Raw genomic sequence first — 25,454 nt, 5'->3', positions numbered from 1 at the left:
GACAAATGATACTATTTACAGTCGCGCGGGGGGCGCGAAATGTTTTCTTCTTCCTAGGGGGGGCATGACAGAAAATAATTGAGAAGCACTGGTTTACCCAGACTGTAAACAAATATACTGTAAAGCAGTGGTTCTCAACCTTTCCAATGCCGCGACCCTTTAATACAGTTCCTTATGTTGTGGTGACCCCCAACCATAAAACTGGTGTCTTGGTTCCTAAGACCATAAAAAATATGTGTTTTCCGGTGGTCTTAGGCGACCAAAGGGGTCCTGACCCACAGGTTGAGAACCACTGCTGTAAAGCAATATGTGCTACATAGCAGTGGTTCTCAACAATGTCATCACCGGTGTGTGTGTGTTATTGTTGTTGTTGTTGTTAAATTGGATAGGACTCACTTAACAACCGCCTTGCTTACCAATGGAAATTTTGGCCTCAACTGAGGTGGTAACTCAAGGCGTACCTGTCCCATCTAAATTTTAATAAGGCGCGCGGTCTTCAATTTCCAAAAATGTGTGGTTTTTTTCAGAAAATGCCAATGAACAAAACAAATTTTTATTGTCCTAATGGTAAAATCAGATAGCCAGTATTAGGATTAAATAATGATATTTAACCGTAAAAATGAAATTAAAATACCAATCCTTTTTCAGAGTTCATCTTTCTTCCTATATTTATATTATCAAACAACATGTTGAATCCTCTACGTCCGTGATAGCAAACCGGTGGCATGCGTGCCAGGGGTGGCAAGCAGAGCCCTCTATGTTGGCAAGGTGCACATGTGCAACGGCCAGCTGGTAGTCTGGTTTCTGGTGCGTGCATGCTTTCCAGTTTAGGCACTCTGTGCCTAAAAGGTTCGCAATCACTGGTCTATGTGAATACGTTCCATAACTGGACTCAACCAACATCCAGTTCCCTTCCTTAAACGACTTGTCTGAATGGCTATTTTAGACTTACCTTAATTTGCACAAACCTATTATATTGCTTTCTATTTTACAGTTTGCTCCTCATTCTTATTGTGCTCTTTTCTGGCAAAGCCTTTAAGTTCTCCTAATACTACCTTTAAAGCAATTCTAATTCCAGTTAAAATTAAAAAACATAATATAATCTGAGAGCCCAGGGATTTATTTATACAACAAAGAGTAATGTGGTGTGTAATTAATTTATTATTGCACAAGCTTTCATGAATTATATATCCATGCAAGTAAACAGGCAGGGACAAAATAACTGCTATTTTCTGTAGGCAATTAACAGCTCTTAAATCAGTGTGTTTATGACACAATTCTTAACTAAGATAGCTCCAGAGAAGAGGTAGGTAGGTAGGTAACAGCATGTTGTGTGTCCTCACAACAAAGCTGCCATGATGGATTGCGAGTCACCCAACAGCTATTTAAAAGAAGGTTTCTGCTTCAGAATACAGGAATATGTAATTGATTTTTTTTTTAATGGAAAACTCGTGTGCTTTTCTGGACAGACCTCTGTAACTCCTCTGTTGAAGTTACAGGTAGTCCTTGACTTATGACTGGCCACTTAGTGACCATTTATAGTTACAATAGACCCCCCCCCCAAACCCGGTTCCAAAATTCTGATGGCAGTAGCCACCGCCCCCGTTGCCCCATGGTTGGCATTTTCTTCCAGTTTTCAGCAAAAACGCCCCATGGGAAACAATGGATTCACTTTATGACTGAGGGGGTTCACTTTACGATCACTGCCTTCATCTAATGACGGCCACACAAAAAAAGCCATAAAATTGGATCCAGTCATTTGATAATCGGCTTTATAGCTTTCATGACTTAACACCCATTATGGGAAAGCTCCATTGCAGTCGTAGGCCGAGGATGACATGTACTGATAAGCATATTTCTGAATCAATACCCTTGCTTCTTAACCAACTTAATTGCTGCAAAAATCCCCATTGACCTTAAGCATCGTTAACTTTCGCAAACACAGACTACGATAATTTGCTAACCCGTGGAAGGACATTTGATGCTTTAATAAACCATCCTGAAATGATCTTCATTGTTTTGTAAGTGCAGGTAAGTCCTCAACTTACAACCACAATCGAGCCCAAACTTTCCCTTGCTAGGTGAGACATTTGTTGAGTGGATTTTGCCCCATTTAACGACCTTTGTAGCCACAGTTGTTAAGTGAATCAACCTGCAGTTGTTAAGTTAGTAACAAGGTGCGGAAGTGAATCGGCCTTCCGCACTGACTTTGCTTGTCGGAAGGCCACACTAGGGGATTGCGTGACCCCCGGGACACTGCAACCGTCACAAATATGAGTCAGTAGCCAAGCCCCTGGATTTTGATCACATGATCATCGGGATGCTGCAAGCAGTTGTAATTGCAAAAAAAAAAAAGGTTATATAGTCATTCTTCAGTTCCGTTGTAACTTCAAACAGCCACTAAAGAACTGTTGTAAGTTTAGGACTATAGGCTACTATCATGTTTCCCTGAAAATAAGACCCTGTCTTATATATATATATATATATTGCCCCCCAAAAAGGCACCAAGCCTTTTTTTATTTGAGGGGGGGGGAATGTCATCCACTGACTCAACTCACTTGCGCGCAACGTCCCAGTCCTCCTCTTCGCCGTAGGAGGCCTTCAGCAACTTCGTCTGAAGCCAGCAAGGCATTCCTGAAGGCCTCTGTAGCCAATAACAGAGCTCCGGATCGATCCAGAGTTCTGTTATCAGCTGCAGAGGCCTTTAGGAAAACCTTGCTGGCTGCAGAAGAAATGGGCCAGCAAGGCAGGTATCAGGGTGTGCGAGGCCTGGCTGCAACTGTCCAAAGATAAGTAGTATGGCAACTCCACGCATACCCCATCCGCACCCTACCTTAAATTTTACCCATGCACCCTGGAGTGGGTGGGGGTCTTAATTAGGACTTATTTTGGGGGGTTGGGCTTATATTGGGCAGAAGTGTAAAAATCAAGCTAGGACTTACTTTTGGGGTAGTTTGTATTTTCGGGGAAACACGGTATTCAAATACACATTCATTTTTGGGAAAACATTTTTAAAAGGCCATACCAACAAGGACCTCCACAGCAGCTAGAGAGTCATCTTCCCAATCCATCTCCTCCTGCTTTTCTTCCAGTCCCTCTTTCAAGTTGGACGTGATTGGATAGAACTGCTTCCATTCGCCAATCAGCTTCTTCGTAGCGGAGTCCGACAGCTTGAACGACTGCCCCGTGAGTGTACCATTCAATCCGAACGGACTCAGAATAACTAGAGGTTAGAATGACAGAAGAAAAGAAAAGAAAATATCTCACGTTAGAGCAGCAATCATTAAGCTCGGATCGTATAGCCAAAGACTGCTGATGGAATCATGATGGTTCTCTCCAACGAAAACTTCCTCGGGACTGTCTCACCGAAATATCTATTTTTGGAGGCATGCCAAACGGTATTTTCCCCGAAGGGCTGCACACAATTCTTATTAAAATAGCTTTCAGCAGCGAAAGTTGAGCACCGAAGAGAGGCTTAAGAGTGAACCTTCCCTTTTAGAATATTTATACAAAGGAGTATCATTACTAAGGCTGCAAAAGAGGACAGGATAAAAATGACAGTATAAATACGTGATTGCAAAAGATACTGGGTGTAGAGCCAGTTCTCTCTCTGACTAACGTCATCGCCTCCAAAATTGAACAGAGTTTGATAATAATGTAGGTCCCATCACCACTTTCCACAAGCCGTTTTGGGAAATTAAAGAGAATTAGTGACCTACAAATGTTGGGGCAGGTAGCTCCTGACTTACAACCACACCTGAGCCCAAACTTTCTGTTGCTAATTGAGACAGCTGTTAAAGAGAGTTTTGCCTTATTTTATGAACTTTCCTGCCACGGTTGTTAAGCGAATCACTGAAATTGTTAAGCTAGGAACATGGTTGTTAAGGGAATCGGTCTTCCCTCTTGACTCTGTTTGTCAGAAGGTCGCACATGGTGATCACGTGACTTCAGAACACTGCAACCGTCATAAATAGGAGTCAGTTGCCAAGCCTCTGAATTTGGATCATGTGACCATTGGGATGCTACAACGGTTGCAAGTGTGAAAAATGGCCGTTAAGTCACTTTTTTTTAGTGCCGTTGTAACTTCAAACAGTCACTAAATGAACTGTTAAGTTATGGATTAGCTATACATGCAGTAAATGCCCAAATTGTGATCATGTGACCATTAGGATGCTGTAATGGTCATAAGTAGGAGGACCAGTTGCAAGTGCAAGGACTTGCCGTAAGGATGATTTTTTCAGTGACATTGTAATTTTAAATGGTCACTAAATGAATGTTTAGTGTCAAGGAAGCCAAGGACTACTTAGGTTAATTTGTCCCATCTATTAGAGATGTCAATTCCCCTGCTCCCAAAAATTTTAAATGTGACTCACTTTATTTAACCCTTTCATGAACATTTGGATGGTTTTTAAGTCACTCTGAGCTTATCTGCAAATGCAACTATAATTTGTGAGCAACAAATCATTATTTATGCAATTTTCTAAATTTCAGACAAAAAAAAGAGAGGTTGAACCATTTTTTAATGTTATGCAAGGAAAGAATAGGATAAAAAAACTAGCGTCTACTAGTTTTTAACTCTAAATCATGGTTTAATATTATCGAACAAGATCCGAAACTAATACAAAAAGTTAACATCTCAGATATTAATAACTGAATGTCCTATTCGTATTAGAAGGAAAACTGAATTTCAATAAAGAGCAACTGATTACTGGCAATTTCAGGACAAGGACTTATTGTCCCTCATTAAAATGTATGTGTACTAAAACAGTATGTTATATAAGAATCATGTTCCATAACAACAGCAAGAAATTAATCCTTCTGAACATCTGACACAGAAACTCATTAAAATAAATCAAGAATGGAAACAATATTCTGGTATACCACATGGTAATTTAAAATAAAATAAAAAACAAGAACAATGTACTGAAGTCACTACAGGATGCTCTAAAGTCAGAGTTCAATTTTTTTCCCCATAAATGAAGGAGAACCTAATAATAAAGGGATGGTCTCTGAAAGTACATTAACCAATGTTAGGAAAGATACATTTCACTAGTTAGAACACTTCACAGAGATATAGTGGAAAAGTTGCTGAACACATTTTTTTTAAACCTGAACACAGAAGAACTGGTCAAAAATATGTTCAAAATCACTTTAAAAATAGTCATCTGGCTGTTAATGTAAATTCCAATAGCAATATTCAAGATTCTCAACAACAAAAAAATTATTATCGTTTTACTTATTTTGAGCGCTCCGAAGGCTTCAGGGAAGCCTCCTGAAGGTCCCTGAAGCCTCCGGAGGGCTTTCGGGGGGCGGGGGGCTGTTTTCACCCTCCCCATGCGCCTATAAAGCCTCAGGAGCTTGGGGAGGGCAAAAGAAGCATGCAAATATGGGGGGGTGGGTCGCGCCTGTGGTGCGCGCATGCACACTAGATCGCACATTGCATTATGGGTGCGGCACGCCTGCACATGACCCCCCTGCGCTCCCCCCACTTATGGCACGCAAAAAAGGTTCACCATCGCTGGTCTAGAGGTTAAAGCACCAAGATAGAAAACAGGAGACATGGAGAGTTCAAGTCCCATCTTAGCCATCAAAGCTGGCTGGGTGACTCTGGGCCAATCACCAGGAAATGGTGAGTTCTAGTCCCATCTTAGCCATAAAATCCGGCTGGATGACTCTGGGCTAATCACCAGGAGAAGGTGAGTTCTAGTCCCGCTTTAGTCATGAAATCTGGCTTGATAACTCCGGGCCAATCACCAGGAAATAGAATATAGAATAACAAGAGTTGGAAGGGACCTTGGAGGTCTTCTAGTCCAATCCCCTGCCTAGGCAGGAAACCCCGCACCAGTGCAGACAAATAGCTATCCAACATCTTCTTAAAAACTTCCAGTGCTGTAGAATTCACAACTTCTGGAGGTATGTTGTTCCACTTTGTTTGTTCTCACTGTCAGGAAATTTCTCCTTAGTTCTAAGTTGCTTCTCTCCTTGATTAGTTTCTACCCGTTGCTTCTTGTTCTGCCCTCAGGTGCTTTGCTCAGGCCCTCTTCTTTGTGAGATATTGGAAGACTGCTATCATGTCTCCCCTAGTCCTTCTTTTCATTAAATTAGACATACCCAGTTCCTGCAACCGTTCTTCATATGTTTTAGCGTCCAATCCCCTAATCATTTTTTTTGCTCTTCTCTGCACTCTTTCTAGAGTCTCTACATCTTTTCTACATCGTGGTGATCAAAACTGGATGCAGTATTCCAAGTGGCCTTCCCAAGGCCTTATAAAGTGCAATTAACCCTTCACGCGATCTTGATTCTATCCCTCTGTTGATACAGCCTAGAACTGTGAGTTCCAATGATGAGTTCTAATTCCGTCTTAGCCATGAAAGCCAGATGGTGGCTTTGGGCCAATCACGAGGAGACTAGGTAACCTCATCAGTGCTAGAAGGGAGTGGGGTTTGCTCTCTATTTACATAAAATAAATATAGCACTCCCTATAGCACTGGTGGTATTAATTAGTTGGGCAATGAAACATCTGCAAGAAAACCAGCAAGCTCAGAGACCATCAAGGGGCATCAAGCTTACGCGCGTGAGCAAATAAAGTTTATTTTATCCCCGTTGGTTTAAGAAAATGCACAATCATGTTAAGGGCTTGAATTATAGAATTTTTCGACGATGCATTGTACTTGGAAGAGATCCTAAATGAATTTGATTGAAATAGACAGACGGTATGCTAAAAGCAAGGTATACTGATCTGAAAATTATAAATTAAAGGCAAGGGATTTCTGTTCCACAGTGAAAACGGGGTGAACAATTGTGGATTATACATTAATAGCCAAAAAAAAAAAAAAATCTAGACCAAGAAGATGAATGTGTGCACCTCGGGAGAAATATTTTCTTAAAGACAGGGAAATGAGTATACATTCTGAAGCATGTCCAGTGTTTCTGGCTAACTCTTACATCACTCACGCACTAAGAATGCGAGTGCAAAACATTCCTCAGAAAAGCACCTTAATGGCCCCTTTTCTTGCTTTATTCCACAGGTCGCCAAGACTGCAACCTTACCTGAAAATTTTTCCACAGCGTTTAAGAATCCCATCAGATCACCTAAATCTCGGGGTGGACTATATTAATGGGGTATCCACCCGCACAGAGAGGGAGGCACCTGTCACAAGATCAAACTTCAGCAGATCATGGCAAAGGTGTAAACTGTCACTTAATAGTGAAATCCAAACCAACCAACCAGAAAGTCAAGCTGTGCTCCGTGTTGATACAATACTAATTTAAGAAAGACCCATCACTGCATGGAGTCCAGGAAATAAGAATAAGAATTCTTTATTGGCCGAATGTGATTGGACACACAAGGAATTTGTGTTCGGTGCATCAGCTCTCAGTGTACATAAGAGAATACATTCATCAAGAATCATAAGACGTAACACTGTGTGATAGTCATAGGATACTAAATAAGCAATCAACATAAATCATACTAGGTAAAGGTTCCCCTTGCTCATATGTGCTAGTCGTTCCCGACTCTAGGGGGCAATGCTCATCTCCGTTTCAAAGCCGAAGAAACCAGCGCTGTCCAAAGATGCATCCGCGGTCATGTGGCCAGCATGACTCAATGCCGAAGGCGCACAGTACGCTGTTACCTTCCCACCAAAGGTGGTCCCTATTTTTCTACTTGCATTTTTACATGCTTTCGAACTGCTAGGTTGGCAGAAGCTGGGACAAGTCACAGGAGCTCACTCCGTTATGCAGCGCTAGGGATTCGAACCGCCAAACACTTCTCAATTCATCATAAACATTTTCTTTGTCAAATCCAAGCTGATGAAGCATCTGAGTTTTGATCACATGGCCCTGGGGATGCTGCCACAGTTGTCATAAGTAACTGTTTCCATTGTCATCGTAAGTTTGAATGGTCACTAACCAAATGGTTGTAAATCCAGGACTACCTGTAGTAAGAAGCCTATTCTTCAGCCAGTCTTGTTTCAAATCTGGACTTAGCACGCAAACATCTTTGACTGTCTTAACTGGTGAATTTTACTTGGAGAAAGACAGGGAGTGTTTCTTTTCATTATCCTAGTTCTATTAATGAAATCGTTGAGTTGGGGGGGGGGGGTTACAGGGAAACCAATACAGTGGTCTCATTTGTGGGGGGGGGGTTGAACTAGAACAGGGGTCACCAACCTTTCGCACTTCAGGGACTACTACATTCATAATTTTAAATCCCGTGGACCACTAATAGGATCTGCCTAATGACCAGTTGGTGGGCGCGGAAAGGTGGTCATGTGACTGGGTGGACATGGCCAACTCAATGTCACTCACGTCGAGGGGTGCCCTTGCCAGCCTCTACTCGCCACTCCTTGCCTGCTCAACCCAGCTCCTAAGGGCCCCAACAGGAAGCAGCTGCTGCAGCTAAGCAGCCACCACGAGAAAGAGTTGGCACAACAGCTGGCTCAGTTCAAATTGGATCTGACCGAGAAGGAGGCTCAGCAGAAGACCTCACTGAGGACTCCGAACATAGGCTTTCCAAGGAGAGGGAAGACCTGCGGGAGTGCAAGGCCAGGTACCAGCGCCCAGAGGCTCAGCGGTCTGAGATGGTTAGCCAGTTCCAGGTTATGATGCAGTCCCAGTGGAACGAGGCCCTCCGGCTCTTCGCCACCTGTGTTACTTCCCTCCAGCCTTCTCCCAAAGCCCCCCACCAGGAGGCTAAGCAGACCCCAAGTTGGAATTTCTGCCCCCCTCCAACCCGCACAAAAAGACCCCGAAGGGGGAGACTCTCTGCAGCAACACAAGCGTTCATTGCACATATCCGGCCCAGGGTTCATAGTTTGAGGAGCGATATAAAAAATGCAAATAACTTTTCTGTGGACCACCAAAATTTTCTCATGAACCACCAGTGGTCCATGGACCACCAGTTGGTGACCGCTGGACTAGAAGACCTCCAAGGTCCCTTCCAGCTCTGTTTTTCTGATGTTCGTTTCATTCCTGTCTGCAAACCTGCCACGGTTACTTGGAGATTTCTGTTCAACTTCTGGGTTTTTTTTTGCCTTGTGGAATTCCATAGAATTCTATCTTTTCTCTCTTTCCTGTTTATATTAAGTCAGCAAGGGTGGTGATCCAGTGATCTGCACTGCTGTGTCATCAGTATGTGGATTACATTATCTCTCTTTCCTACTGGAATGTGTAGGTGCTTGACAATTGCCTGGAGACAGTTTGCAGGCTGAACGAGAGCCAAGGAATTCAAAATCTATCCAGAAACGACTAAATGTATTGAGCACAGGTTGTTCTTGTGCTTGGGAAGTGGGACAGTGGCCTATTCTGGATGAGATAAGAACGGGAAGTACAGGTAGTCCTCGACTTACGACCACAATTCAGCCCAAACTTTCTGTTGCTACGCGAGACAGTTAAGTGAATTTTGTCCCATTGTGTGACTTTTCTTGCCCCAGTGAAGAGAATCATTGCAGTTATTAATAGCAATAGCACTTAAGACTTATATACTGCTTTACAGGGCTTTACAGCCACCAGAAACCCAGGGTCCCAAGCCAAATACAGATAGCAATAGCAATAGGACCGTCATAAGCCAAGGACTACCAATACAGTATTGCTACAAGCCCAGCCAAACAGTCACAAAGAGGAGCCATGCCCACCTTTGACTGATACACAACTTGCACCGTTAACTGAACTGGCAAGCCTCAGTGGCCAATGTCTAAATAACTTTGTGCAGCACATTCTGTGTAGAGGTAAATTTAGAATGTCTAGAAACTGCAACTAGCGTAGACCCCAGTTAAGCTACAGAGGGCAACACCAGTCTTGAAGGATAAACGCCAGCCACGGAGCATTAAATTTCTGCCTTTGACCTATGGGCCCCGATTTAACCTAACCCCGATTTAAACATTTAAAAAGATTGCTTCCCTCAATTCCATCTAAACCCCACATCCCAGCATTAAAATCAACTGCTTGAAGCCCCCCAAAGTCCATTTGGGTTTATAACAACCAATTTTGATGTATTTATTTTGTACAATGACAATAAAGACTATACTATAACAGCAGGGCCAGCTTAAGGAAAGCACCCCAATTATGAAATGCCTTGCTGAGGGAAGTACAACTGGGGGGGGGGGGGGGGCTTGGTGCTCTTTGAGCGTGACTGTTTTCATGCAAACGTTTCATTACCAAACTAGGTAACATCATCAGTTTGAAAACACGACTCCCTTACTAGCACCAATGTTATAATCTAGATCGGTAATGAAACGTCTGCAAAAACAAAACACACACACAAAGCTGAAAGACCACCCAGGGCCCCTCATTTCAACCTTGAGCTACAAATATTCTCCTTTATAAGTACAACTCGCCCTAAGGTGTTTTCATTAGGCAACTGTTAAAAGAAAACCTTGTTCATACATTTGCTTCTATGATGTCTATTTTCAAGGACTAGCAATCTTTTAGACACCGTCCAGATTGTTATTCTTTTTACAATGATTTTTTTTAAGGATTATATATTTTAGTGCACGATTTACGGTATATCAGATTTTTATTACTTTACCTCCAGAAGGAAATAGGAGGCAGAAGTAAAACAAACAAAATCTGAAACTCATCCAGTGTTCTCCCAACGTATAATCATCTCTTGTGTTTCCCCCCCCCCCTCCCCGCACGCAATATTTTTATTGAAAGCTTGGAAAACAGAAGGATTCCATTTTCGCAGTCAGGCAAGCAAACCCTACCTTGGAAAGGACTGTTGGACTGCTGGGCGAGGGTGAGATGCTCTTCGCTCAGGAAGTACACAGGTTGATGCTGGTTTATTTCCACGCTGGTGCAAACGTTGCTGTCCCCGTGCAAGAAGAAGGTGAACGAGCAAGACAAGTGCTCACTAAAGAAGAAGCAGAAGACAATAAAGTTAATTAGCCCCTAGGGCAGTGATGGTGAACGTTTTGCTGCTCTGGTGCCAAAAGGCGCATGCGTGAGCCCACACCCATAATGCAATACTCTCCCTCCCCACGCATGCACACACAACCCCCATGCTACCCCCCACGCATGTGCACAGGCCTCACTAAAGCCTCCGGACTTCCAGTAGGCCCGTTGGGCGACTTTTCACCTTCCTCAGTCTTCAGGAAAGCTTCTGGAGCCTGGGGAGGGCAAAAAACAGCCCAACAGGCCTACCGGAAGTTCGTAACTTCCGATTGGCCTATTGGGCTCGTTTTTCGCCATCCACAAGTTCCAGAGGCTTTCCTGAAGACTGTGGAGGGCGAAAATGGCCTTCTCCTGCCCTCTGGAAGGCCGAAAATCAGCTGGCCAGCGAGTGCATTGACCTAGGGTATCGTCTCGCATGCCCTTAGATGTGGCTCTGTGTGCCATGGGTTCGCCATGCTAAGAAGGTTGCTGGCCAATGTTTGTTTGTTTTTTTAAAAAAGGGGGCGCCTCTTAAAAAATTAGCAACCAGACCTAAAGCACCCATTATGTGTAAACTGAGAGCAGAATCTTAAGAGGCTACCATTTAACAAATCACAGTCTAAAGTGGCTGATCAGAAACTATAGTACAGGTAGTCCTCGAGTTACAGCAGTTCATTTAGTGACCATTCCAAGTTACGGCGGTATTGAAAAACCTGACTTCGGGGAGAGGGGGCGGTCTATAAATCTAATAAAACTTAAACTTAAACTGTTTTTCACACTGACAACTGTTGCAAGCATCCCCGTGGTCACGATAAAAATTCAGACGCTTGGCAACTGACTCATCTTTACGATGGTTGCAGTCAGGGGTGGTATTCACTTACTCTCCCTACCGGTTAGCAAATTTGAACGCACGGGCCCCGTCCACGCATGCACTCGGCCTTCTGGGCATGCACTTTGATCCCGCTTGCAGCTTGCACAGATGTGCGCGGCTTTAGAAAGTGCCTAAATAGGGCGGCATAGAGCCGGGGGTGGAGGTGGGCGGGCCCACCTGCGATTTCCACTACTGGGTCTGGTGAACCGGCCCGAACCGGCTGAATACTACTTCTGGTTGCAATGTTCCAGAGTCATGTGATCACCTCTTGCCACTTTCTGACAAGCAAAGGATTCATTTAATTACCATATAACTAATTTAATAACTGCAGTGGTTCCCTTAACAACTGTGATAAGAGAAGTCGTAAAAAAAGGGACAAAACTCACTTAACAAATGTCTCACTTAGCAACAGAAATTTTGGGCTCAATTATGGTTGTAAGTCGAGGACCACCAGTACAGCAATAAGATTTGTGGGTCCCCTAGGGTGGCAGTATTAAACCTTGTACTGCCGGTGTAGGTATTAAGATTTTTTTTTTAAGCGATATAAGTAGTTCTTGATTTGCGACCCCAATTGAGGCCAAAGTTTCTGTTCCTAAGCAGGATATTTGTTAAGCCAGTTTTGTCCCAGTTTTACGACCTTTCCTGTCATAGTTGTTAAATGAATCGCTGCAGTTGTGAAGTCAGCAGCATAGTTGTTAATGGAATCTTTCCGTCCCCTTTGTCTTTGCTCATCGGGAAGTCACACATGACCCAGGGGATGCTGTAACAGTCATGTGAAAAATGGTCATAAGTCGCTTTTTCAGTGCAGTTGTAACTTGGAACAGTCACTAAAGGAATGGCTGTAAGTTCCTTGATGTAAGATGTGTAAGATAACACAAAAAGGACTCAGCTTCCAAAATCCAGTTTGGAATATGGTACAAAAGGAGAATAGCAAAATGAATGCGAAGAAGCCGCATATCCTTCAGAATTAGGATCTCCAATATCTTGCAGCACTCACATCTTTCACCAAATTATATCTCAGCAACATTTGAAGAAAGGTACTTGGCTTTCAGATCTGAATAGCCTGAAGTTACAATCGAGAAAAAGAATCGGGCTAGCTACATTGGCAATTCAGTCTTTAGATTCAAAATACGATGAAATCCGAACAACATTAGCGAAAGAGAGGCCTCAAAAAAAAAAAAAGGGGGGGGGAGACTCTAAAAACACTTAAGGGAAAATATATTTGGCAGGACTATTTAAAATTAATTTGTATTCCATGATCTTTAATTACTAATGAGCATTTCAGAGAACAAAACAAAACAAAAATTACCCCACGGAAACATACTCTCTCCCATTCAATTAAATTGCAAGTAAACTAACAATAGCGATGCTTGATGTTATTCTGGCAATCCTCAAACGCAACCCCAGGAACTAACTTATCCCCTGTTGTTCCAAGGGAAACAGAAGCACTGAAAACCAGGGTTTAATGTTGTGGTTCCCAAACTGTGACACCACAACAAACCCATAGGGGCACAGTGGGATTACCTTACTATGTAATAAACAAAACAGCGAGTGACGTCACTGCAGCGCCCTAGGGCATCACTGCACACAGTTTGACAAACACTAGTGTCATTGCCAGCTAAGACTGTGACCCAAGTTTGAAATCTCAGACTTAACGTAGGTGGGCATTGTTTAGTCGCTAAGTCATGTCCAACTCTTCCCAACTCATTACTAAAGTAGTTAACGCTCAAGGGCTGAAGAGGTTACCCAGTTTGGGTAATGAAATGTCTGTTCTGGCCTAGGCTTCCTGAGACAGTAAAAATCACACGCTTAGTCCCAAGCACACTCTTTTTATTTAAGCGGCTGTGAATTATGTTCATTCACAGCCCGTAATGAGACACAAAGAGTCTGTGAAGAGTCCTACAGAGATCTGCCACAGTCTTTCAGGATAAGGCTGTTAAGCACCCACCTTTAGCTCCCTTGAAACGCAGCCAAAGACCTAATTGCCAATTAGTTTTACAAGGCCAAATGGAGCACAGAGTCAAATGGACTCTCAGAGTTTGAACCGACCAGAATGAACAAAATTGCTTCCTGCAAAGGCTCAAGTGCCTTTGCTCCTCTTTTATGTCTTATGGGTGGGGTCAATCATCTCCAAGTCTTACTTCCGAGTCGCCCCTTTTGTCTTAACTGTTCTTGCCTTTTGGCAGCTCTGGGCATGCGCGCACTGGGAACAGGCTCTCCCTGTTCCTCTGCCTCGTTGATGTCAGACTCCGGAAGCAGCACATAACACCCAGATGGCCCTGGCCCCCTCTCTGCCTCCGATGCAGAGCCTCGTCTGAGCCTTCCCCAGACTCCAGAACTGACCCATGTTCCTCCCCAACGTCCTCACTCTCTGACTCTGCTGCCACTCTGACTGGCCCTGCCCCCATCTATTCTCTGCCTCCCAAGTCCCAGCTGATCGGGAAGAAATGGGGATTTTGTAGTAACCTTCCCCTGGAGTGGGAAGGGAATAGGGATTTTAGAGTATCCTTCCCCTGCCACACCTACCAAGCCACACCCACAGAACCGGTAGTAAAAAAAATTGAATCTCACAACTGATCCAGATGTAGGGATGAAGTAAAGTAGCTGGGCTGGGCTGGGCAACTATGGCCCTTTAATGATTTCTGTGAGTTGAACCATAAGTAAGTTCAAAATGGCACAGAGACCAAAACCCCATACCAAAAATCTGGATATACAAACACTTTCCTACAGAAATGTGTCTGCAATTATATAAAAATGGCTGCGTATGTGTGTGCATGTTCCAGCATAACTCTGGAACGCCTCGAGCAATTTCAACCAAACTTGGTACATAAATAACTTACTCTCTGGGAAAAAAAAAATACTGCAGGGCTAAGACACCCTTAGCACACCTCGGGATATGTGTTCTGTTAAGATACAGCTTGTTGTGCCTTAAAATGGCTTCTACTGCACTGCTATATAATGGTTTCTACCAAACAGTGCAGTGGAGTTGCCATGGTTTATTACTATAATTTATATACTCCAAGGAACTATTCCCTGACTAAATTGCTTTGCCAAAGGACCTAATGAGAACTAAGTTTATTTTAATATTCAGGCAAAAAAAAAATTCATATAAAAAACAGCCTAAAAAATTAAAAATAAATCCAAACCAATATTTCATATAAGGCAGGGTATCAAATCTTAGCCCACGGGCTGGATGCATCATGCACGACCACACTCACATCCAGTTTAGCGAAGGGGAGGAATGATATGTCACGTGACGACAACGTGACGAGTTTGACACCCCTGTTATAAGGGGTGTCCAACCATGGCAACTTAAAGACTTATGGACTTCAATTCCCAGAATTCCTCAGCCAGCATTCTGGGAGTTGAAGTCCACAGATCTTAAAGTTGCCAAGCTCGGACATCCATGCTGTAGCTGGTTGTCCGTTCTGTCCATACTTGTATGTGGACAACCACACAATCTGAAGCAAATTCTCACAAATTTTCTTGCAACAACAGAACTCGCCTAGCTCAGAGGTGGGGAATGATGGCTCCTTTATAACGTGTGGACTTCAACTCCCAGAATTCCACAAGTCATAAAAGGGCCATCGTTTTCCACCCCTGGCGCAGTGGTGGGATTCAAATAACTTAACAACCAGTTCTCTGCCCTAATGATTTCTTTCAACAGCCAGTTCATCAAACTGCTCAGAAACTTAACAACCGGATCTCCCGAAGTGGTGCGAACTGGTTGAATCCCACCACTGCCCTGTCCCAGCTACTCTACTTCATGCCTACATCTACACTGATAGTGCCATCCCAGGTCCCAATCACGTAACCTACAGCTAGAGGCACTTTCACATTCTCTCCATCTGAGGTGATACATGCCATCATCTGCCAGCAGTGCCACCCTAGATTCTATGTAGGACAAACATCCCAGATGTTGTGCAAGACCATTAACCAGTTCGACATCAGATGCAAAATAGGAACCGTGTTAAAGCAGAATTTTTAATCTCCCAGGACATTTCAACACAGATTTCCGAATGGCAGTTTTGGAAGAAAGGAACATTTTGCAGTACAACTGAAGGGGGAACCGCACGAGTTTACATATCAAACAGGTTTCAAGCTATCTCAGAAGGATTTAATAACACAATAAGCTCTTAATACTTTACCACTGTTAACTGATAAGTGTGCATCTAATGAAGTGAACATCAGCTCATGCCTTGAATAAAATAATCTCAGAAAATGCTACCAGATTTTCTGAATCTTGGCTACCAAGACTAGTAGCGCAGTGCTTTCAATCCTGGCAAGTTCAAAAGAGATGGACTTTCCATAAAGGAGAATATTTATAGCTCAGGGTTGAAATGAGGGGTCCTTGGCACTCTCTGAGCTTGGTTGTATTCCTGCAGATGGTTCATTACCCCAAAACTGGGTAACACAATGAGAGTTGATGAACTTCAACTCCCAGGATGTCCTAGCCAGCCATAGCACCCGTCCGAAAGTTGAGAAACACTGGCCTAATATGACTCTCCTCCTCTAACAGCTCCCTAATCAAGTTCATTAACCGGGCACATGTTTATAAACGCCTTGTCACTTGCATTATAAGCATCTATCCAAGATGTTTCAAGGACACACTGAGACATTGCTACCACGCTGACCAAAGAAAATTCTTAGTGAGTTAAAATTGATATTAAATAATAAGACAAATCAGAGACAGACAAGGGATTTATCTTCTTGTCGCCGTATTTCAATGAATGGTATGAATGTTGTACAACAGGGGTGTCAAACTCAAGGCCCGGGGGCCGGATCCAGCCCGTTGGGTGCTTAGATCTGGCTCATGGGGTCGCCCTGGAAACAGCAAAGGACTGGCTCATTGTGCCTCTGCCAGCAAAAACAGAGCTTGGGAGGGCTGCACACGGCTTTTCTGTGCTCTGTTTTCGCTGGCAGAGGGTTGCAGGAGGCCATCGCAGCCGAAAACGGAGCTCAGGAGCCCAGTTTCGCCCTCATCGAGGGACTGAGTCGAAAGCTGGGTCTGCCTAGCAACAGGGGCGTGGCTTAACAGCTTTACCAGACTCAGTCCTCGAGATGAGTGGATGAAGGTTAACCCAGCCTGGATGCTGCCTCCACCACTAGGGAGAAGCCAAGTCTTCACGACGAAGTAAAAACAATTCCCACCCACTCTCAAATGATGGGAAGCATTGCACATGATCTGCTGGTAAAGACTCAATAGAAGCTAAAAGGTGTTTGTTATAGTATAGTCTTTATTGTCATTGTACAAAATAAATACAACGAAATTGGTGTTGTTTTTGTTTTCCTAAAAGACACTCAGGTACAGAGAGTCCTTAGGACCACAAAATATCTGTTGCTAAGCGAGACAATATTAAGTGAGTTTTGCTCCACTTTAGGACCTTTCCTGCCACAGATGTTAAGTGAATCGCTGCTTCTGTTAAGTTGGTAACACGGTTGTTAAGCGAATCTGGCATCCCCCGATGACTTTGCTTGTCAGAAGGCCGCAAAGGGGGAAATCACGTGACCATGGGACACCGCCAGCAAAGTCAGTGGAGAAGCCAGGTTCACATAGCCAACGCAAAACTTAATCACTACAGTTATTCACTTAACAACTGTGGCAAGGAAGGTCATAAAATGGGGCAAAACTCACTTCACTATCTTGGTTAGCAACCGAGAATTTGGGCTCAATTGTGATACTAAGTCGAGGGGGGTACCCATATTCTGCTTTTTGTGCGTCCGTCAATTAATTTACCTTTTCCATCAAGGCAGTGCTGAGCTTCAAAAACAAACAAACAAATGAAGCCATTATACAGTGCAAGATTTGGTGTCCCGGTGTCGGGGTCAGCCTGTGCTAGATCTTTAAGCATTAGCTCAGAAACAGATTCAGCCTTCATTTTACACTGGCTATGAGCCAGTTCCAAGCAGCTGTAGAGTAGCTAACAGACAAATGAAAATAGACCAGATCTTGTGGCAGAGGACAAATTTCTCTGCATAAGAAACCAGAAATTCAGAAGTCAAGTAATTGGCAATGAGGCTTTAACCATTTTGGCCATTTATTTTTGTACAAGAAGCTACTTGGGGAAAATTACAGCCAAATTGCTATTGAAGAAACAATACAGAAAACCCCTAGACAATTAAAAGTAAGATACGCTTAATCATTTTGTAACTGAGATGCAATTGATGTTATTAAGCAATTTTACTGATAAAAGAAAATTAATTTGAAATTGGAATATGAAACCCTGCCAATCCATAACAAGGCCCTTGCTAACATTTTCAGACAGAACATCACAGAAGAGAAGAGCAAGAAATAGGATTAGGGGTTTGGAGGCTAAAACATATGAAGAACGGTTGCAGGAACTGGGCATGTCCAGTTTAATAGAAAGAAGGACTAGGGGAGACATGATAGCAGTCTTCCAATATCTCAGGGGTTGCCACAAAGAAGAGGGAGTCAAACTATTCTCCAAGGCACCTGAGGGCAGGACAAGAAGCAATGGGTGGAAACTAATCAAGGAGAGAAGCAACCTAGAACTAAGGAGAAATTTCCTGACAGTGAGAACAAACAAAGTGGAACGTACGCACTGGCCAACAAGCATGCACTGGCCAGCTGACTTTGGCCTTCTTTTGAGGCAGTTTTTTGCCCTCCGGAGGCTTCCCTGAAGCCTCCAAAGTGCGAAAAACCGGCCCTATGAGCAAACCAGAACTTCAGGAACAGACTTCCGGTTTGCTCATAGACGGTTTTTCGCCCTCCAGAGCGTTCAGGCGGCTTCCCTAAAGGCTCCGGAGGGCGAAAACCGGCCCTACGGGCAAACCGGAAGTCACTTTCGGTTTGCTCGTAGGGCCGTTTATTGCCCTCCGGAGACCTCAGGGAAGCCTAAAGCCCCTGAGGTCAAAAATCGGCCCTATGGGGAACCCAGAAGTTCAGGAATGGTTACTTCCAGTATGTCCGTAGGGCCAATTATTGACCTCCGGAGCCTTCAGGGACTTTCAGGAGACTTCCCTGAAGGCTCCGGAGGGCGAAAACCGGCCCTACGAGCAAACTGGAAGTGACTTTAAGTTTGTCCGTAGGTCTGTTTTTCACCCTCCGGAGCCTTCAGGGAGGCTCCAGAGGTCAAAAATTGGCCCTACGGAGAAACCAGAGTTCACCATTCCCAAACTTCTGGGTTCCCCGTAGGTCCATTTTTTTGCCCTCTGGAAGCTTCAGGGAAGCACTTGAGGCCTCCAAAGGGCATCCGGGGGGGCGGGGGGCTGCTTTCGCTCTCCCCAAGCTCCTAGAAAGTCTCTGGAGCTTGGGGAAGGCAAAAAAAAAAAAAAAACCTAGCAAAAGCGGTGTATGTGTGTTGCTGAGGGGGTGCGCATAGCATTATGGGTGTGGCATGCCGGTGCATGATCCCCCTGTGCTTCCCCCTCTTTTGGCATGGCAGCCAAAAAAGGTTTGCCATCACTGTTATAGGGTGTCCTACCTAAGAAGGGGGGTGGACTAGAAGACCTCCAAGGTCCCTTCCAATTCTGTTATTCTATAAAAGAAAGGCCTCTTCCAAAGCTTGTACCTCTCACTCTGGGTTTTGATGGCCTTTTGGTGACTATTGGCTCAGCAATTAGCAATTTGAATTTCTGCTCGTCTATGCAAAACGCAGTTTAACACGTTACTTTTAAAGTGAAGTTTGTTTTTGCCGTCTGAAAAAAAGAAGCAGCACCAGTTGTAGATTTCACAAAAAGCAGTGTGTCCATATTTTAAACCAACAAAATATCTTGAGATCACAAAGGTGCCTTTTCAAGACGCAACTGGGCTTTTCTGGTTTTTCTTTGAAGACGTTTTTCTTCTCCTCAAAGAAGCTTCTCCAACTCCCTATCTTGGGATAGTATTCATTCTTGGGATAAATTCATTCTTCAGCGTTTATTATAAAATGTATGGACTATCAGAAGAAACATTATTATGCTACGATTTTGCCACGCAGGAATCAGACTGAAGAATTCAACAACTGGAGAAGCCTAGAATTTTTTTTTTTCTGAATAATTAAGTTTCTTCAGGACGTTTTTAACTCTTCTAGGGGAAAGAGCTCATCTGATTACAAGGAAAAGCCATAAATGTCTTCATTCCCTACAGTTAACTTGAATGGAAATGGAACTGATCCCCAAAAGTAATTTAAGTGAGCTCTCAAAATAATGAAATTACACACTACGTTATATTTCTTACTTGACTGCCAGAGAAAAATAATTATACGCTCGTGAAAACTGAACTCAACTCAATTGCAGGGTTTGATGGGATTCACGAATTACGTTCTTGCCCATGCCTGCTCAAATCCTGTTTACTGCAATTAATCACTTGTTTTTAATTAGTTAAAAGATTGCAGGCCTTTATGAAGCGCCCGATCGTCTTCATTTGATTTACTAAAAATAATAAAAAATAAAAAATAGACGACCTAATCTGGCCTTTGTAAAAGAACGTTCAAACCAATTAACTTTCTTTTGTTATCCAGATACACAACAAAAGTCTATTATGCCCAGATAAATCACACTGAGACCCAAACAAGGCGTTACTAAGAGTCAAAGAGTAAGATTCCGAAATCTTAACGTTTGCATGGAATGATCAGTGTGACACCAATCAGTAAGAAAGAAGGAATAGAGCAGTGATGGCTAAGCTTTTTGCCAACACCCATAATGCCGCCGCACCCCCTTGTGCATGCCCTGAAGCCTCCTGGGACCAAAAATGGGCCACGGGGGGGCACCACACCCCCTATGCCCCCCGCGCCCCGTGCATGCGCACATGACACCCCCCCTCGCACGCATGGATGCATGTCTCCCGCATGTGCGATAGAGACCCAAAAAAATCAGCTGGCCGGCAGGAGGTGCACACCATGCGCGGTGGAGATGAGCTGGGCGGCCACAGAGAGGGCTCCCCATGCCACACGGGCCATAGGTTTCCATCATGGGAATAGAGAATCCTCTGATAGGTTCTCGGGACTAATCCAGACCATGGACTACTTGCTACTTAGAGTACAGGTAGTCCTCGACTTACAAAAGTTCATTGAGTGACCGTTCAAAGTTACAATAGCACTGAAAAATGTGACTTAGGAATGTGTTTCGCAGTTACAACCTTTGCAGCATCCCCACGCTCATGTGATCAAAATTCAGGCCCTTGGCAACTGACTCCTATTTATGACGGTTGCTGTGTCCCGGGGTCACGTGATCAACTCTTGCGACCTTCTGACAAGCAGAGTCAACAGGGAAGCCAGATTCATTTAACAACCGGGGTTATTAACCTATGAGCTGCGGGGATTCACTTAACGACGGTTGTTGCAAGAACGGTTGTAAAATGAGGCAAAAGCTGCCTAACAAATGTCTCACTTAACCACAAAAATGTTGGGCTCAATTGTGGTCGTAAAAGGTGTCAATGCACAGAGGAGCTCTTAAAGTGAGATCAGAAATAGTGCAAAAGTGGACCCTTTCATCTCTCTGCTGCGGCTCCGTCGCCAATCGGCTCCACAATTGATAGGGCTTTCGGTTAGGACAGGTAGAGGAAAAAGGACACCGCACTAGGAGGAGATTCTATGGTGGGGGAACCAAACTTCTGGTCGGCTCCAGAATTGAATGGGGGGCTTCCGGTTAGGACTTTTGTGGCTCTTTAAGTGTTTAAGGTTGCTGACCCCTGGTTTATGTGGTTACAGTCCTAATCGAAAGTGATCCTTGGAATAGGATTTTTAAAACTGACTTCCAAGGACACCAGGAAGGCCTAGAACAGGGGTCGGCAACATGCAGCTCTGGAGTCACATGTGGCTCTTTTATCCCTCTTGTGCAGCTCTCTGTCACAGGTTGGCTCCACAATTGATAGGGCTTTTGGTTAGGGCAGGTAGAGGAAAAAGGACGCTGCTCTAGGAAGAGACTCTGTGATGGTGGGAACCAGATGTCCAGTCGGCAGAGGAAAAAAGGACACAGCGCTAGGAGGAGACTCTATGGTGGGGGAACTGGACTTCCAGTTGGCTCCAGAATTGAGCAGGGGGCTTCCGGTTAGGATCTTTGTGGCTCTTTGAGTGTTCGAGGTTGCCGACCCCTGATTTAGAAAATTCTTCATGGTTCGAGACTATGGGATTTTTGGTGCTGATGGTGTTACCTAGTTGGGTAATGAAACGTCTACAAGCAAACAACCAAACTCAGAGCAAGGACTCCACTGTTCAACCCTGAGCTTCCTGACAGGTCGTCCCCGACTTAAGACTTAATTGAGCCCAAAATTTCTGTTGCAAAGTGAGACAGCTGTTAAGCGAATTTTGCCTCATTTTATGACCTTTCTTGCTTGTCAGAAGGTCGCAAAAGTTGATCACATGACCTTGGGACACAGCAACTGTCATAAATATGAGTCAGTTGCTAATGGAAGTGATCTTGGATCACAATGGACCATGTGGCCATCAGAGGTTGTTATAATGGTCATCAAATGTGAAAACGGTCATAAGTCACTTTTTTCAGGGCTGTTGTAAATTTGAACGGTCACTAAAGGAACTGTTGTAAGTCGAGGACTCCCTGTATATTCTCTTCTATTCAGGTCAGTTCCCTAGTTTGTGTTTCTATCCTGCTCTATAGTAGTCCTCTATCTATAACCATTTGTTCAGCAACCGTTTAAAATTACATTGCTGAAAAAAAGTGACTTATGTCCAGTTCTTGCTTTTAAAAACTGTCACCAATGGGGCAGCAACAAACTCAAGATAGTGGTAAAAAGGTGCATATGAGAGGCAAGGAAGACTGTGGCATACAGCCAATGATGTCACCATTCATGACAGATGCTGTCATTGGTGGGATGTCACTTGAGCACATACTACTCCAATATAACTTTGAAAAGATTGCCCAGAACTGCAACTGGCTCCGGCAGAGTCAGCCAAAAGCACGCACGCACACACAAAATCAGAAAGTCCCATCAACTTTAGCTTATTTTCAAATCGTCTTTCACAACAACTTGCTTCTGTGTGTAATTTTATTAGAAAGCAAACGGTTGCAGGAATTAGGTATGTCTCATTTAATGAAAAGAAGGGCTAGGGATGACATGATCACAGTCTTACATTATTTGAGGGGCTGCCACAAAGAAGAGGGAGTTAAGCTGTTCTCCAAAGCACCTGAGAGTATTAACAGGTACGACTTTGGTGGAAATGTTAACAGCATTCCCCCCACCTTGGCGTATAGTCACGTTGGCCTCATGACCACGGAAATTACGCAATGTACATAATATCGATATTTAATAAAGGTATATAGTTTTTCCTTTTATTTTCTTGTAAGCTGCCCAGAGTCATTGAATTAGCATAGACATAGAAACTTAAACAAACAAATAACTTGCCTTGAAGTGTGAATGGGATTGTCCTTAAGCTTTCCTTCTTTGGCCTTACAAATACAATACAATACAATACAATAGTAGAGTTGGAAGGGACCTTGGAGGTCTTCTAGTCCAACCACCTGCTTAGGCAGGAAACCCTATACCGTTTCAGACAAATGGCTATCCAACATCTTCTTAAAGACTTCCAGTGTTGGGGCATTCACAACTTCTGGAGGCAACTTCTGTTCCACTCATTAATTGTTCTGACTGTCAGGAAATTTCTCCTCAGTTCTAAGTTGCTTCTCTCCTTGATTAGTTTCCACCCATTGCTTCTTGTTCTACCCTCAGGTGCTTTGGAGAATAGTTTGACTCCCTCTTCTTTGTGGCAACCTCTGAGATATTAGAACACTGCTATCATGTCTCCCCTAGTCCTTCTTTCTCTTAAGCTAGACATACCCAGTTCCTGCAACCGTTCTTCATAGGTTTTAGCCTCCAGTCCCCTAATCCTCTTTGTTGCTCTTCTCTGCACTCTTTCTAGAGTCTCCACATCTTTTCTACATCGTGGTGACCAAAACTGAATGCCGTATTCCAAGTGTGGCCTTACCAAGGCATTACAAAGTGGTATTAACACTTCACGTGATCTTGTTCAAGAACTTGATCTTGAACACTTCACGTGATCTTGAAAATGTACAATTAAGTTTCTAACTGCAAGTGTATTCGTTCAAATATTATTGTGATAATGAAGGCTAACTTCAACCTTTCATCAGGTGTGTATTTCAGCTATTATTCCATACAGTCAATAGTCCCACTTTTTAAACTAATGTAAACTGTTCTCTAGAGTGCACAAGTGGATATATAAAACCTTGGTGATAGAGACGATTCCATCGTATTTTATACTGCCCCCACCACAGCTTGAAACTGGATGAAGGGGGAAACAAAATTTTAAAAAAAATGTGTTCTATACCCAAGTTAAATCAACATAAATTATTTTACTTAAGTTCTGTGTTAAAATAATACTGTTACGATAAGAAATGTTACCACAAAAGGTAGTGGGTTTTTTTTATAGCAAAGCCATATGAGCACTAGCCAAGAAATATTGTTCCCACAACACAGCCAAAAGGTCTTATAAGCAGTTCCACTTTTCACTTTCGTTAAATTCATCAGATAAACGGCTTGACAGTATGTCCAAGAGCAAGCAGTCTGCTTGGCAAACTCTCAAACTGTTCTCCTAGGGCAGGGGTGTCCAAACTTGGGAACTTTTAAGATTTGTGGACTTCAATTCCCAGAATTCCCCAGCCAGCCATGCTGGCTGGGGAATTCTGGGAGTTGAAGTCCACAAGTCTTAAAGTTCCCAAGTTTGGACACCCCTGTCCTAGGATTTCCCAACCTTGGCAACTTTAAGACACGTGGACTTCAACTCCCAGAATTCCCCGGCCAATATGCTGAGTAGCTACACTTGGGTCTTAGACCAAATGCCTCAAAATACGGTAAATGATGTTCAGGTCTTGATTGAGAAAAGATTTGTAGGAATATTAGATTAATGATGAACTGTATAATATAGATAGCTCTCTACTTACAACAGTTCATTTAGTGACTGAATTTACAACAGCACTGAAAAAGAAATGATTATGATCAATTTTTCACACTTATCACCGTTGTAAGCATATCCCCGTGGCCATGGGATCAAAATTTGGACGCTTGGCAATTGACTCGTATTTATGATTCGCATTATGCAATGTCCCAGGGTCGTGTGACCTTATGAAAATCAAAGTCAACCAGATTAACAACTGTGTTACTTACTTAACTGCACTGATTCACTTAACAAATGTGGCAAAAAAGGTTGTAAAATGGGGCAAAACTCTATTGATAAATGTCTGACAGTAACAAAAATTTTGGGCTCAATTGTGGTCATAAATCGAGGACTGTACAGTTTAAACAGCCTGATTGCTAATCCATTACACAACCTGGGAGCAATTCTCCACCTCTACTTTCTGTCATCAAACATTAGCAATAGAGCTTAAGACTTATATTCCGCTTCACAGTACTTTACAGCCCCCTCTTAAGCGGTTTACAGAGTCATCATATCATCCCCACAACAATCTGGATCATTTTTCGAACCTCGGAAGGATGGAAGGCTGAGTCAACCTTCAGTCGGTCAGAATTGAACTGCAGAACTGTAGACAGCCGGCAGTCAGCAGAAGTAGCCTGCAGTACTCCATTCTGACCACTTTGCCACCACGGCTCATTGATTAACATTGAAAGCATGACTATCCAACAGTGAACAAACTAGCAAAACAGGTAGTCTTCGACTTACGACCAGAATGGAGCCCAACATTTCTGTTGCTAAGCGAAACAGTTTATTTGTCCCATTTTATGACTTTTTTCTTGCCAGAGTTGTTAAATGAATCACTGCAGTTGTTAAGTTAGCAACAC

General features: G+C 43.4%; 1 protein-coding gene across 2 annotated transcripts in view; it reads right to left on the bottom strand.

Moving 5' to 3' along the window:
* Nucleotides 1-25,454, bottom strand: part of MED13 (mediator complex subunit 13) — a 176,794-nt gene that overhangs the window by 89,799 nt on the left and 61,541 nt on the right. For both annotated transcript variants that reach the window (XM_081945361.1, XM_081945360.1), the window contains exons 4-5: nt 10,707-10,852; nt 3,026-3,223 (exon numbers count right to left, since the gene is read on the bottom strand). In XM_081945361.1, the coding sequence (XP_081801487.1) occupies nt 3,026-3,223; nt 10,707-10,852 (344 nt within the window). The remainder of the gene's footprint in view (nt 1-3,025; nt 3,224-10,706; nt 10,853-25,454) is intronic.

The sequence above is a fragment of the Natrix helvetica genome (genome assembly GCF_964273705.1).
Source record: "Natrix helvetica genome assembly, chromosome: 2".
NCBI lineage: Eukaryota > Metazoa > Chordata > Lepidosauria > Squamata > Natricidae > Natrix > Natrix helvetica.
The sequence above is the reverse complement of the archived record's forward strand: the minus strand, read 5'-3'. Positions and strand labels throughout refer to the sequence as shown.